Source organism: Cardiocondyla obscurior, linkage group LG02, assembly GCF_019399895.1.
Source record: "Cardiocondyla obscurior isolate alpha-2009 linkage group LG02, Cobs3.1, whole genome shotgun sequence".
In the NCBI taxonomy this organism is placed as follows: Eukaryota; Metazoa; Arthropoda; class Insecta; order Hymenoptera; family Formicidae; genus Cardiocondyla; species Cardiocondyla obscurior.
In genome coordinates this window covers 7,323,267-7,334,088 of record NC_091865.1, presented here as the reverse complement: position 1 = coordinate 7,334,088, position 10,822 = coordinate 7,323,267, and the positions used below count along the sequence as shown (strand labels likewise).

The 10,822-nt window shown below is 32.7% G+C and overlaps 4 protein-coding genes across 5 annotated transcripts; 3 read left to right on the top strand and 1 right to left on the bottom strand.

Moving 5' to 3' along the window:
* Positions 1-1,697: 1,697 nt before the first annotated feature.
* Positions 1,698-3,132, top strand: Alkb (alpha-ketoglutarate-dependent dioxygenase AlkB). Its single transcript, XM_070668667.1, has 4 exons — positions 1,698-1,852; positions 1,912-2,017; positions 2,207-2,357; positions 2,507-3,132. The coding sequence occupies exons 1-4, from the start codon at positions 1,760-1,762 to the stop codon at positions 3,081-3,083; spliced, it is 927 nt and encodes a 308-aa protein (XP_070524768.1). The 5' UTR covers positions 1,698-1,759; the 3' UTR covers positions 3,084-3,132.
* Positions 3,133-3,427: 295 nt separating this feature from the next.
* Vha36-1 (V-type proton ATPase subunit Vha36-1) lies at positions 3,428-5,326 on the top strand. Its single transcript, XM_070674657.1, has 4 exons — positions 3,428-3,516; positions 3,947-4,064; positions 4,212-4,697; positions 4,821-5,326. Exons 1-4 carry the CDS (start codon positions 3,476-3,478, stop codon positions 4,911-4,913), a joined length of 738 nt encoding a protein of 245 aa, XP_070530758.1. The 5' UTR covers positions 3,428-3,475; the 3' UTR covers positions 4,914-5,326.
* Positions 5,327-5,506: 180 nt separating this feature from the next.
* LOC139113464 (arylalkylamine N-acetyltransferase 1) lies at positions 5,507-8,089 on the top strand. Its single transcript, XM_070674658.1, has 3 exons — positions 5,507-5,919; positions 6,282-6,551; positions 7,077-8,089. The coding sequence occupies exons 1-3, from the start codon at positions 5,695-5,697 to the stop codon at positions 7,233-7,235; spliced, it is 654 nt and encodes a 217-aa protein (XP_070530759.1). The 5' UTR covers positions 5,507-5,694; the 3' UTR covers positions 7,236-8,089.
* Positions 8,086-10,685, bottom strand: LOC139113460 (cytoplasmic 60S subunit biogenesis factor ZNF622). 2 transcript variants are annotated; one of them, XM_070674653.1, is made up of 4 exons: positions 10,530-10,685; positions 9,709-10,379; positions 8,751-9,241; positions 8,086-8,316 (listed from the first exon to the last, which is right to left on the bottom strand). In XM_070674653.1, the coding sequence occupies exons 2-3, from the start codon at positions 10,358-10,360 to the stop codon at positions 8,754-8,756; spliced, it is 1,140 nt and encodes a 379-aa protein (XP_070530754.1). In that variant the 5' UTR covers positions 10,361-10,379; positions 10,530-10,685; the 3' UTR covers positions 8,086-8,316; positions 8,751-8,753. The 2 variants fall into 2 exon arrangements, with proteins under 2 accessions (XP_070530754.1, XP_070530753.1); XM_070674652.1 differs by lacking the exon at positions 8,086-8,316 and having other exon boundaries at positions 8,690-9,241.
* Between the last annotated feature and the right edge of the window lie 137 nt (positions 10,686-10,822).

The window sequence follows — 10,822 nt, the reverse complement described above, 5'->3', positions numbered from 1 at the left end:
GGATCATTGATTTTTTTCTCAAATGTGACTATATGATTTGGGTCAATTAAACGGCGATATTGTTGTTCTGGGTGTGCGGACGAACAACAGATTTAGCATGCGATCAGGTCGGACGAGTGGGCGAGATTTATGGCGAATAGAAGCGCGACGGTAATGAACGATCATTATTACCGCGGCCTGCCGTGTCTATTAATTTACTCACGGTAGAGGCTTTCAAAAAACCTTGAGAGGTGCTGCTGCACGCTGCCCTGCCCTGCTCGCAACTATCCTATGAAATCACGCCGTTTCTCGGCAATGCAACATTATGTGAAAAATCGCGCGCTAAAATTAGTCACAGACGATTATCGTACGCGGTGTGCGAACAAGTGGCGGATTTAAGATCAAACTGTGATCGAATTTGATAACAATTACCTTGCGAAACTCACATTCTTTTTATAACGTATTAAAACAAACCAAATGCACGTTTCGCGTGCGCTATTTTTCGACAAGTCCCAATTCGTACGCGTCTTTATAATGAGTATTTTATAGTCGACGACGTGTTATCGGTTCAAGAGACCCGATTACAAATTGCGAAAAAAAATCATGCGACTTACCAATCTGCATGAGCTTCAGCGGAGTTGAAGAGTTCTGCCGGTGACTGTAACATAAAATAAAACAATATTAATGTAGGCGCGCTGAAAATAGTTAAGGTTTAAATAAAAAAAAGTTACGCGTATGCATTTGATTTTTTAATAAAAATAAATATTTTAAAAGTTAATAAAATAATAAATTAAAAAAAGAGAATTAAATCTCACCTAAAAGTTGCTCCGCCGATGCATGAAGCTCGTCCTGAGCCTGCTCCTCCTCTCAGATGGGACGTGACGAGCCATCCTTCCGCGCACTAGACACTCGCGAACGCGCCCGGATCAATTATTATCGCGAAAATTATTTAATACTTTCGCACGTGATTTTTCGGCACTCCCGGAAAAAGATAATTATTAAAACGAAACGTCCGACAACTAACGGCACACCCGAAACGACCGACGAACCGGCTGCGGTTCGTATAATTTGATATCGGCGTGCGGCACTTTAATTTCTCATTGAACGATGCGAAGCAGCGGAGTTTCTCTTGATCTGTAACAGATAAATTAAAAAATTATTTTGTAGATATTAAATTAAAAAAAAATAAAGTAATAAGAAAATGTTATCAATAATCTAAAGCATTTTATTCCGAAGAAAAATAGATGCTTACCCTGGGGTTGCTCCGCTGGTGCAGGATACCCTTCCTGGGCCTCCTCCTCCTCTCAGGATGTCTGCGGGATGTCGGGTTGGTTCTTCTTCAATGATGGAGTATTATCTGAAACAAAAAAATTGCAGTTAGTATTCTGTTCTGTTCGATGTATTATTCAGCGCGTACGCGTATTGGTTACGTCTTGCCGCGCGCGTGTTTGGTGCTTGGTGTTTGGTGAATAAAAAAAAAGTTACAAAAATGTATTTAATTTTTTAATAAAAATAATAAAAATTAAGTTAATAAAATCGCTACGGGCTCGGTATTTCATGAATTGTTTTATATTTATTATTATTTTTTTAAAATACAAAGTGTGTATTTTTTTAAAACAATTTTAGCATAATGTGAGCATAATTTTAAATTTTATTTCGCGCATGTTATAAATGTTATGTCGAAATTTAACAAAAGCGGTCGTGACTGCCATCTCAGCTGGCGTCAACAAAGCACGAGGAAAATCAAGGAAAATATGGCAGCCCACATGATCGAGGAGATATGTTTCGGGATAGTTTTAAGTACTATAAGGGTCGCAATCCCGCACCCGATTTTGGCGACGTAATCGATCTCGAAAATCCGGATGATATTAGAGTATGTGATATTATAATTTATACACGTTTTCGAGAATTAATCGCGAATATTGTTTTTAGGTTAGACAAATTGAAGCGAGTCACGTAAATGATGAACAAACCGAGAACATTTTTGGTCTTAAGCCGATGAGGAAATGGAGCATTTATGAGTTATTGGATATTCCTGGTATGTAAGCATTGTTTAAAATAATTGTAATTATTTTTTAATGACATTATTAATATTCTCATGAGAGCATGTCAATACTTGTTTAATATTTTCCTACATGTCCTTTTGAATTAAATTTATTTTGTAATTGATTGCAATTAATACATATAGTTATATTATTTGTCTTTATTTTACTTATTTTTATTCTAGGATTCATCTTTATTAAAAATCCATTTACACCTAATGGTCAAAGATACTGGATCACAAAATGTCTGAAAGATTACTCCAAAGAACCTTACAAGTTAAATATTGATGCACACAACATTTTAAATAACGAAACGTGGTGGAACATATGTTTTCAGTAAGAAATAATTATCAAATAGATTTCGCTAGAAAGTAATTGATTCATATTTTAAATAAATATAAGCTTTTGAAAAAGTTAAATACAGCTATCTAAAATAATTTTATATTAATATTAAGATATTAATTAATTTTATTTTTTGTGCATAGAACAGAAAAAGGTAAAACTCTTTTACCAAAGCTACGATGGGCGACGTTGGGATATCATCATAATTGGGATACAAAATTATACTCGGAAAATTCAAAGAGTGACATGCCAATGGAAGTATGTGGTTTAACATCCGTTTTAGCAAAAGCACTGGGATTTTTAGATTTTAAAGCTGAGGCTGCGATTGTGAATTACTATCGGATGAATTCAACTTTAGCTGGGCATACAGATCATTCAGAAGTGAACATTACAGCGCCTCTTTTCTCCATAAGTTTTGGGCAGACAGCGATTTTTTTGATTGGTGGTCTAAAGCAGGAAGATCCGGCTAATGCTATTTTTCTGCGAAGTGGAGATACAGTAATAATGTCGGGCAGCTCCCGTTTGAGATATCATGGAGTGCCGCGAATTTTGTCGGCATTAAAAAAACCCTGGGATGACAATTACGAAAATGATCGTGAAAGTCTTGTGTATAATCTGAATGACTGGTATAAAGCACGAACTTACATCACCGAAGCTAGAATTAATATGAACATAAGACAGGTTTTGAAACCTGGCCAAATTGTGTTATACAAAATGTAATTTTTTTTGTACATACGTATTAAAAATATTTATTTTAACAAAAAAAAAAAAAAATACACGAAATTTCTATCCTATATTTTAAAATATATTTTATGCGTTTTTAATCTTAATTATGTTTACGCCTGATTTTCTATATACATTTAGAAATGTGCTAAATAAAAATAATTATTAAATTAATTAAAAAAAAAATTAACAATTACACTAAATTTTATTTATGATTTTATATAATTATTATGTCACTTAAGTTTGACTTGTTTTAAGCGATTTTGTTATTTTTTAATCACATAAATGCTTTTAAAATACGCGCCATTGAGCATGCAACAACCTAGATTTCCGGCTCTCGTGTCAGCTGATCAATCCTGTTCCTGTCTGCTGATGTACAGTGATCGAGAATGTCGGGCAAAGACAAACTCCCGATTTTCCCCTCTCGGGGGTAAGTTTCTTGTTTTAACATATTAATTATTATAAAATATCAATGATTTACTTAGTATGTTATGCGTCGTCACTTATTTTTAAATAAAATTCTAGCTTGAGACATACTGCATCACTGGGTGTAACCCCAGCCTTCAACTGTTAAAAGAACGTAGTTGTTTATTTAAGGCTTTTAATTTTTTTTTACTTCAGTAAATCATCTCCATATTTCTTAAGAATATTAATTTATAAGATTCTGTCTAAATACCTGTATGTCACACAGTACTTGATTTTGTTACACTTTCATTGAGATGTTCATCTAAATGCAAAGTTAAATATTTTAATTTTTTTTTATGGCAAAAGTACTTTATTTCTTACGAAATTTAATTCGCGAATTTTAATATTTTTATTAATTATTAGATGTAAAACTATATAAAATTGTGTGTATTCAGGGCCCAAATGTTGATGAAATCCCGCTTACAAGGAGCACAGAAGGGACATGGATTGTTAAAAAAGAAAGCAGATGCACTGCAGATGCGCTTCAGAATGATTCTAGGCAAAATCATTGAAGTATGTATAACTAATTTTTTTTTTATCGATATATTTATCTCTCATATTGTTTACTGTTAATTATTCTCTAGCTTTAATTTGTTTAATTCTAATTTGATAATTATATATTATATAATTTTATTTTTTATGTTATTTTCTTATTTTTAGACCAAAACTTTGATGGGTGAAGTGATGAAAGAAGCAGCCTTTTCGCTAGCCGAAGCAAAATTCGCTACAGGAGATTTCAATCAAGTAGTTCTGCAAAATGTGACAAAAGCACAAATTAAGATCCGTTCTAAGAAGGACAATGTTGCTGGTGTGAACTTACCAATATTCGAGTCCTATCAGGATGGAACGGATACTTATGAATTAGCAGGTCTAGCCAGAGGTGGTCAACAATTGGCCAAACTGAAAAAGAATTATCAGCGGGCAGTAAAATTGCTTGTGGAACTGGCGTCATTACAAACGAGTTTTGTTACTCTTGACGAAGTTATCAAGATCACAAATCGACGTGTCAATGCTATCGAACATGTTATTATTCCACGAATTGAGCGAACATTAGCTTATATTATTTCGGAGCTTGATGAGCTTGAAAGAGAAGAGTTTTATCGACTGAAGAAGATTCAGGACAAAAAGAAAATTGCCAAAGCAAGAGTACGATGAGATTTTTTATACTAATTTGATTAATTTTTTAATTAACAATTTGAAATACGTTTTATAATTTGTGTTTTAATAATAATCGATTCATTGTCTAAATCTCTGTTTTCATTGTTATAGGTTGAAGCAGAAAGAGCACAACTAATTGCATCTGGACACAATTTCGAAGCTGCAAATTTGCTTGACGAAAGCGATGATGATGTGCTGTTTTAAACACTGTAAATAATCCATTATAAATATTAAGATGTTGATATTCAAATAGAAAAATTCAGAAATTTATGTTCCACGGCAATCTCGCTTGTACATTTTAGAGAATGTCAGTGGCAATTTTTTTTGTGTTTTAAAAAAATCGCTGTTAATATTTATGTTTATCTCTTGAAAAATACATTTTATAGTATTTGTTGGGGCAGCAAACTAAGTAAATTAGTAATCATGTATTATGTAATATGCAACATTAATGCTGTTACTATATTTACAATTAAAAATATTCCGAGTATTTTACTTGTAAGTAAGAATCTTAATTCCACATATCGGAAATCATTCCACAGTCATTCGTATCGTTTTCGGCTTTTGTGATGCGAGGTATTGTACACAACCCAATAACAAATAAATATATATATGTGTAATTATTATTTTTTAAATTATTAATAATTACAATCTGCTAATTTTCTGTTTTTAATGCCGATTTTTTATATAATATAAATTATAGCAGTTTTATTTGCAGATTGCATTATATTAAGTTAATTAAACCATTTTCATTTAATTCCGATTAATCCTCTTGAATGAATTGATTTCTCAATTAACATGGCACAATCGGTGTACAACTGACCTACTGTATTTGCTAGTAAACTAGGTCAATCAATATTATATGGGAGGAAGGATAGAGGTGGCAGTTTTCTCATACAAGAGGTGGTGACCACCCTTCTTCACTGTGAGGAGATGCGCGTGTGGAAATTGCTTTCAGTGCGCGGCGGAAAATTCGCCCACCCAAAACATGTCGTCGTCTCCTAGCGAGGATTCTCTCACGATTGTGGATGTACCGGAGGATCGCTACGACGAGGCCATTCACCATCTGAGATGGAATTTCTTCGCTGATGAACCGCTTAACAACGCCGTAGGGCTTTGTGCGAGGGGGGAATCTCAGCGCGAACTTGAGCGACACTGCCTTTTCACCTTGAAGCAGGGTTACTCCAGGATGCTAGTGAATAAGAAGGGAGCGGTGAGCAATATCTCCCCATGCCACATGAAATATATATAATAATTACTTCATTATTACTTCTTTCCGAAAACAATTAACTTATTCTAAAACTTTTCAAATTTCTATCTTATTTAATTACATAGACACTTTAAAACTTAAATACATTTTTACAATAATATATAATTATTTATAATTAGAAGTAATAATTTTTTTTATTTTTTAATATAGAATAAAGTTAATTAATTAAAAAAATTTATTTATTTTTTTTATTTATTCTTATACTTAACTAACTTTCTCACGATTGTAATTAAAATATTTTAGTTAATTTTTTTTACTTTTTAATATTTAATGCTATTAATGTAACAAAGAATAATAACTATCAGATAGTGGGAATGGCACTAAACGGTATCCTGAAGAAAGGTGAACGCGAGGAGGCAGAGCGGCGCCTCGACGAGCTAAATGACGAAAAGTTCAAGACAATCTTCAGATTACTCTACAAATTGAATGATAAGATCGACTTGTTCACTAAATATGAGGTGGATGAGCTATTCGAGTTTCGGATTCTCAGCGTTGACGCGGATCATCGCGGCAAAGGGTTGGCTAACATTCTCATGGCAGACAGCATACAAACCGCCAAAAATGCCGGTTTCAAAGTAAATTAATTAATTTAATTTTTACTTATATGTATATGTACATATGTTTTTTTTAAATGTTTTTTTTTTAACTGAAATTATTTAGAATTCACTAAAAGTGTCTTTTTATCAAAGCATGCAATATAGTATATTTATACAGTTATTTTATTGATTTTATATGCCACAAAGAGAGCTTCTCATATTTTTTATTTTTATTTTATCAATTTAAGAGCATGGCGTTAACGTGATCACCGATTTGCATATACATGCAGCACACACTTTCCTTTTGTTTCAGCATGATCTTCAGTTAATATGCATGGGATGATTTTCATTAACTTCTTGACATGAAGCATAATTGCAATTAACCCCTCGTTACTTTTTCGAAAGGTATTTCTTTACAACCTTCCAACTTTCCCCTGTATAATAAAGATTGAACTGACAATAAATTAATTAATTTACATCAGCGTTACTAATAAATAATTAATAATTTGCAATACAATCATATATTTAATCGATAATCACGTAAAAATTATTATATCATCGCAGGTATGCAAAGCCGATGCGACCGGTGCATTCTCGCAGAAGGTCTGTTTGAAATACGGCTTCCAAGTAGAAGCAGAAATCCCATACACAGAACTGGATAAGTCTATCCGACCAGCACCGCCTCATCAGGCATTAAAACTGCTGGTAAAGTTGTTAGATTAAAGATGAAATAAGAAAGTCGCGCACGCGTGCGCTTCGAGAATTTAACTTACATTTAATCGTCAACACGAAAGCGCAAAGCGCAAAGTAGATAAAAGATATGTGTATTATCGTCGTGTCGTGACAATAACAGCTCTGTTAATGCATGTCTTGGTGTCACGAATGGCGTGACGCCTTATTAAAAAAAATTTATCTAAAAGCAAAAGAAAAAAAAAAGAAAAAAAAAAAGAAAAAATAATATATCACGCGTAATACGTGTTAAAACCGGACATAAATTTTCAATGATATCCGGTATTACTGCCCCGTGTATATATGTTTTGAACGTGAAGACGTCGTTAAAAAAAAAACGGAGAAAGAGAACGATTCAATGAAATTGAATAACTTAATGCAGCGAACGGGCTGCTAGTCCGCAAAATGTCTATTAAATGTCTTGCATTTGGATTTTTCATTCCCACTGCGTGGAATTTGACAAACAGTTAATGTAGCGAAACGAAGAAGGTATAAAACCGTGTACAATACTTCACTCTTGTTACCAATGATCAAATTTAATTGAATGAGAAATATATTATATATAAGAATCTTCTTTCTAAAAATATATCCTGTTAAAAAATTTTGAAACATTTTTAAGAGGACAAAATACAAAATCAGTTCTATCATCAGTGATATTATATGTATGTATTGTTATTATAATATATATTTTTCGTAATTAAAGAAAGAAAAGATAATAAGAATGCAGTATGCACATAATAGGATTTTAGAGAAGATACTTGAGAATTAAAAAGAAAATGATTACTGTATACGTAACTAAAGTATTAATCCGGAAATAGAAAAAAAAAAAAAAACCAAACAAAAAGAAAGTTACCAAGTATTAAATACTGTCCCACTTTTTTACATCTCGTGATTTGCTGATGTCGTGATGTCTACGAGCTTCATGAACGTCCAGTTGTATCTTTATCCCCTTTCGTTCTTTCTCATGTGAGCATCAGCAAAACGCGGTGATGAGCAAATTATTTTCCAACTTATATATACACTTATTACGTTCTGTCGAAAGCGACAACTTCGGTTGCAATATGAAGGTGTTCCTCTGAACAAACGGGTCCATATAAATTAAAAAAAAAAAAAGAAAGTTTTTTCGAGAAGAAAATAAAAGATATTTTTGTCGATAAAACGTTACAAAAGAGTATATAAAAAGTATACAAGTTATTTTGTAAGAACGTCCGTTAAATGCAAATTGTAATGCGATTTATAATGATTTGTATTACATGATGTGATGTATATCCTTTAAAGAAAAATAATAAATTTTGATTCGTAGTAAATAATGTTACGCGACTTTATAAAGCACGAATTTAAATTTAATATTTTAAGTTAGACTTGAACCTATCACTTTACGATTAATTTATTTATCAATTAATAAACAATTAACTTATTTAAAGTGTATCTTTTGTTGTACGTTATAATTTCATTTTTGCAACGTGAATATATTTAAAACAATGATTTATATAATTCAAAAAAATATACCAATTAAAAGCCAATTTGCCGTCTGTAATGCTTCTGTAGTTTATTTTGTTTGACTTGTAACTGCGTTGAATATTTCGCTTGGATTCGCTGGACCCTCCCAAGATCTCGTGCTGTCATTCGGGCGGCTTCTAACTTTCTTTTCTCAGTGCCAAATGATATTTGCTTAAACACCCGCTTACGCAGCCAAGAGTTATAATCCTTTATCGTTACTGTGGTATCCACAGGTACATTCTGCTTATAATAAAGAGCCAATGAACGATGGACGATTGATTTGCCAGATGGTAACTTCATCACGTAAGCCTCATCTTCTAAAATTTCTGGCAGTTCTGGCAATTCTTCATCAGGATTGACATTCTCGGCATCTGGATAGCTGGACGAGTAATCATAAAAAGATGCGTATTCAAGCAATGTCTCTCCTTCAAACAACATTTTGCAATGTCCCTTGTCAATCATATGCATTTTCACTGCTTCTGCGCTCAGCATTTGTCTTCCTATAAATAAATATAATTTTTAAAGTTGATTAAAATTATTTTTAATTAAATTTTTGTTTGTTTCAACTTATTTAAATTTTTTATTTTAATTATAATCAAAATGTATTTTACGAAAGTCGATAATTTCCAATAAACAATATAAACCAAATAATTAATTACATTAAAAATTAATTATTTTGTAACGTACGAGCGAAACGTCGGCAAGACCAAAAGGCCTCCGCGCCGTTATATTAAGAAAGAACCACGACTGATAGAAGCGGACCGTCATGAGCGATGCCGAACGCGATATCGATCGCTGCCGCCGATACACGAATTCTATGTAATCGCCCGATCGTTTTTTATTTTCCCGACGTTTAAAAGCTATATATACAAGTTCTTCCCGAGGAGAGCCAGTCTGGTCTTGCCTCCTGTACTAAGCAGGGCGATTCTTAACCTCGAAATAAAGTTTTCTTAGAATAATCTCTTACCTGAATCATTGCACCAAATACACTTGAAATCAGTACATATTTTCTGTTGCAAATATTCAAACAAACCACTTATATCTATGCAATATTCTAGATCAGGTACAAAAAATGAATGACTTTTTATCATGTGCTTCATAATACATGGTAAAGATTTACTATGATGATTGCAAAATAGACAATCATTTTCATATACAAGATATTTTGAGTCTTCCAACCACTCATCTGAATCTAAAGATTCTACTTCTGAATCCATTTCAATTTCTTCTTCATTTTCATTTAATATGTCCTTTTCATCCTCAGATATATCCTCTGTACTTGTTAATTTTTTGGTAAGAACTGTATCTCCATCTTTTTGTTCCAATTTCTTTTTGTGAGTTTTTGAAGCTAAGTGATTTTCATACTGCTTTTGACTTTGAAATGTTTTTCTACAAATCTCACAAATCTGTTTTTTCTCAATCTGACTTGTATTATTTTTATGATACATTGCTTCTTTCTCCTGAAAGACTTCGAGACTGATCGGAGGTAATCCATTTACTGTTACATGCATATTGTACCTGTGCCATTCCGAACGATAATGATTTCTGAATATTGCTAAATCGGTAAATTTTACTTTACACGTCCAACAAGTGAAGTGTTCTATATGTTGAGAGTCCATTATATTTCTTTTTGGTACACTGAAAAAATCGTAGTCATATAGTTAATTTATAAAAAAAGAGATTCATTAAAAAATTCTTGAGGCGATAAAACACGTGATGTTTTAGAGGTTAGATGACTTCATAAGTTTTAATCGGTTACAACATGCAGTCATATGACGTTAAACTTACCTAATGCAATGTTTCGACGAATGTTTAATTCTTACAAATAGAAACTGAAAATCTTAGGAGTAAAACTCTACGACTGCAATATTCACGTGTGCACCTTGTCCTGAACTTTCAGTTTCGCAACTAAAATCTTCGTAAAGGAAATAAGAATCAAGCATACGTTATCCCTAACGACAGGCAACTATCAGCGCCATCGCTCGCTCGGAAATAATGACTAAGTTACCGACGCGAAATCAGACATTAATTATATTTATCACTTTATTTATTTGGAATTTCTTGGCCACGGATATGGGTGC

Excerpts from the sequence above, each read along its gene's own strand:
- Vha36-1 (XM_070674657.1), top strand. The coding sequence starts at position 3,476 with ATGTCGGGCAAAGACAAACTCCCGATTTTCCCCTCTCGGGG. Across the intron at positions 3,517-3,946 it reads CCGATTTTCCCCTCTCGGGG|GGCCCAAATGTTGATGAAAT; the intron begins GTAAGTTTCTTG and ends GTGTGTATTCAG. Across the intron at positions 4,698-4,820 it reads AGAAAATTGCCAAAGCAAGA|GTTGAAGCAGAAAGAGCACA; the intron begins GTACGATGAGAT and ends TCATTGTTATAG.
- LOC139113460 (XM_070674653.1), bottom strand. The coding sequence starts at position 10,360 with ATGGACTCTCAACATATAGAACACTTCACTTGTTGGACGTGTAAAGTA. Across the intron at positions 9,242-9,708 it reads TATTTGGTGCAATGATTCAG|GAAGACAAATGCTGAGCGCA; the intron begins GTAAGAGATTAT and ends ATTTATTTATAG.
- Alkb (XM_070668667.1), top strand. The coding sequence starts at position 1,760 with ATGTTTCGGGATAGTTTTAAGTACTATAAGGGTCGCAATCCCGCACCC. Across the intron at positions 2,018-2,206 it reads TGAGTTATTGGATATTCCTG|GATTCATCTTTATTAAAAAT; the intron begins GTATGTAAGCAT and ends TTTTTATTCTAG. Across the intron at positions 2,358-2,506 it reads TGGTGGAACATATGTTTTCA|AACAGAAAAAGGTAAAACTC; the intron begins GTAAGAAATAAT and ends TTTTGTGCATAG.
- LOC139113464 (XM_070674658.1), top strand. The coding sequence starts at position 5,695 with ATGTCGTCGTCTCCTAGCGAGGATTCTCTCACGATTGTGGATGTACCG. Across the intron at positions 5,920-6,281 it reads TAGTGAATAAGAAGGGAGCG|ATAGTGGGAATGGCACTAAA; the intron begins GTGAGCAATATC and ends AATAACTATCAG. Across the intron at positions 6,552-7,076 it reads CCAAAAATGCCGGTTTCAAA|GTATGCAAAGCCGATGCGAC; the intron begins GTAAATTAATTA and ends ATATCATCGCAG.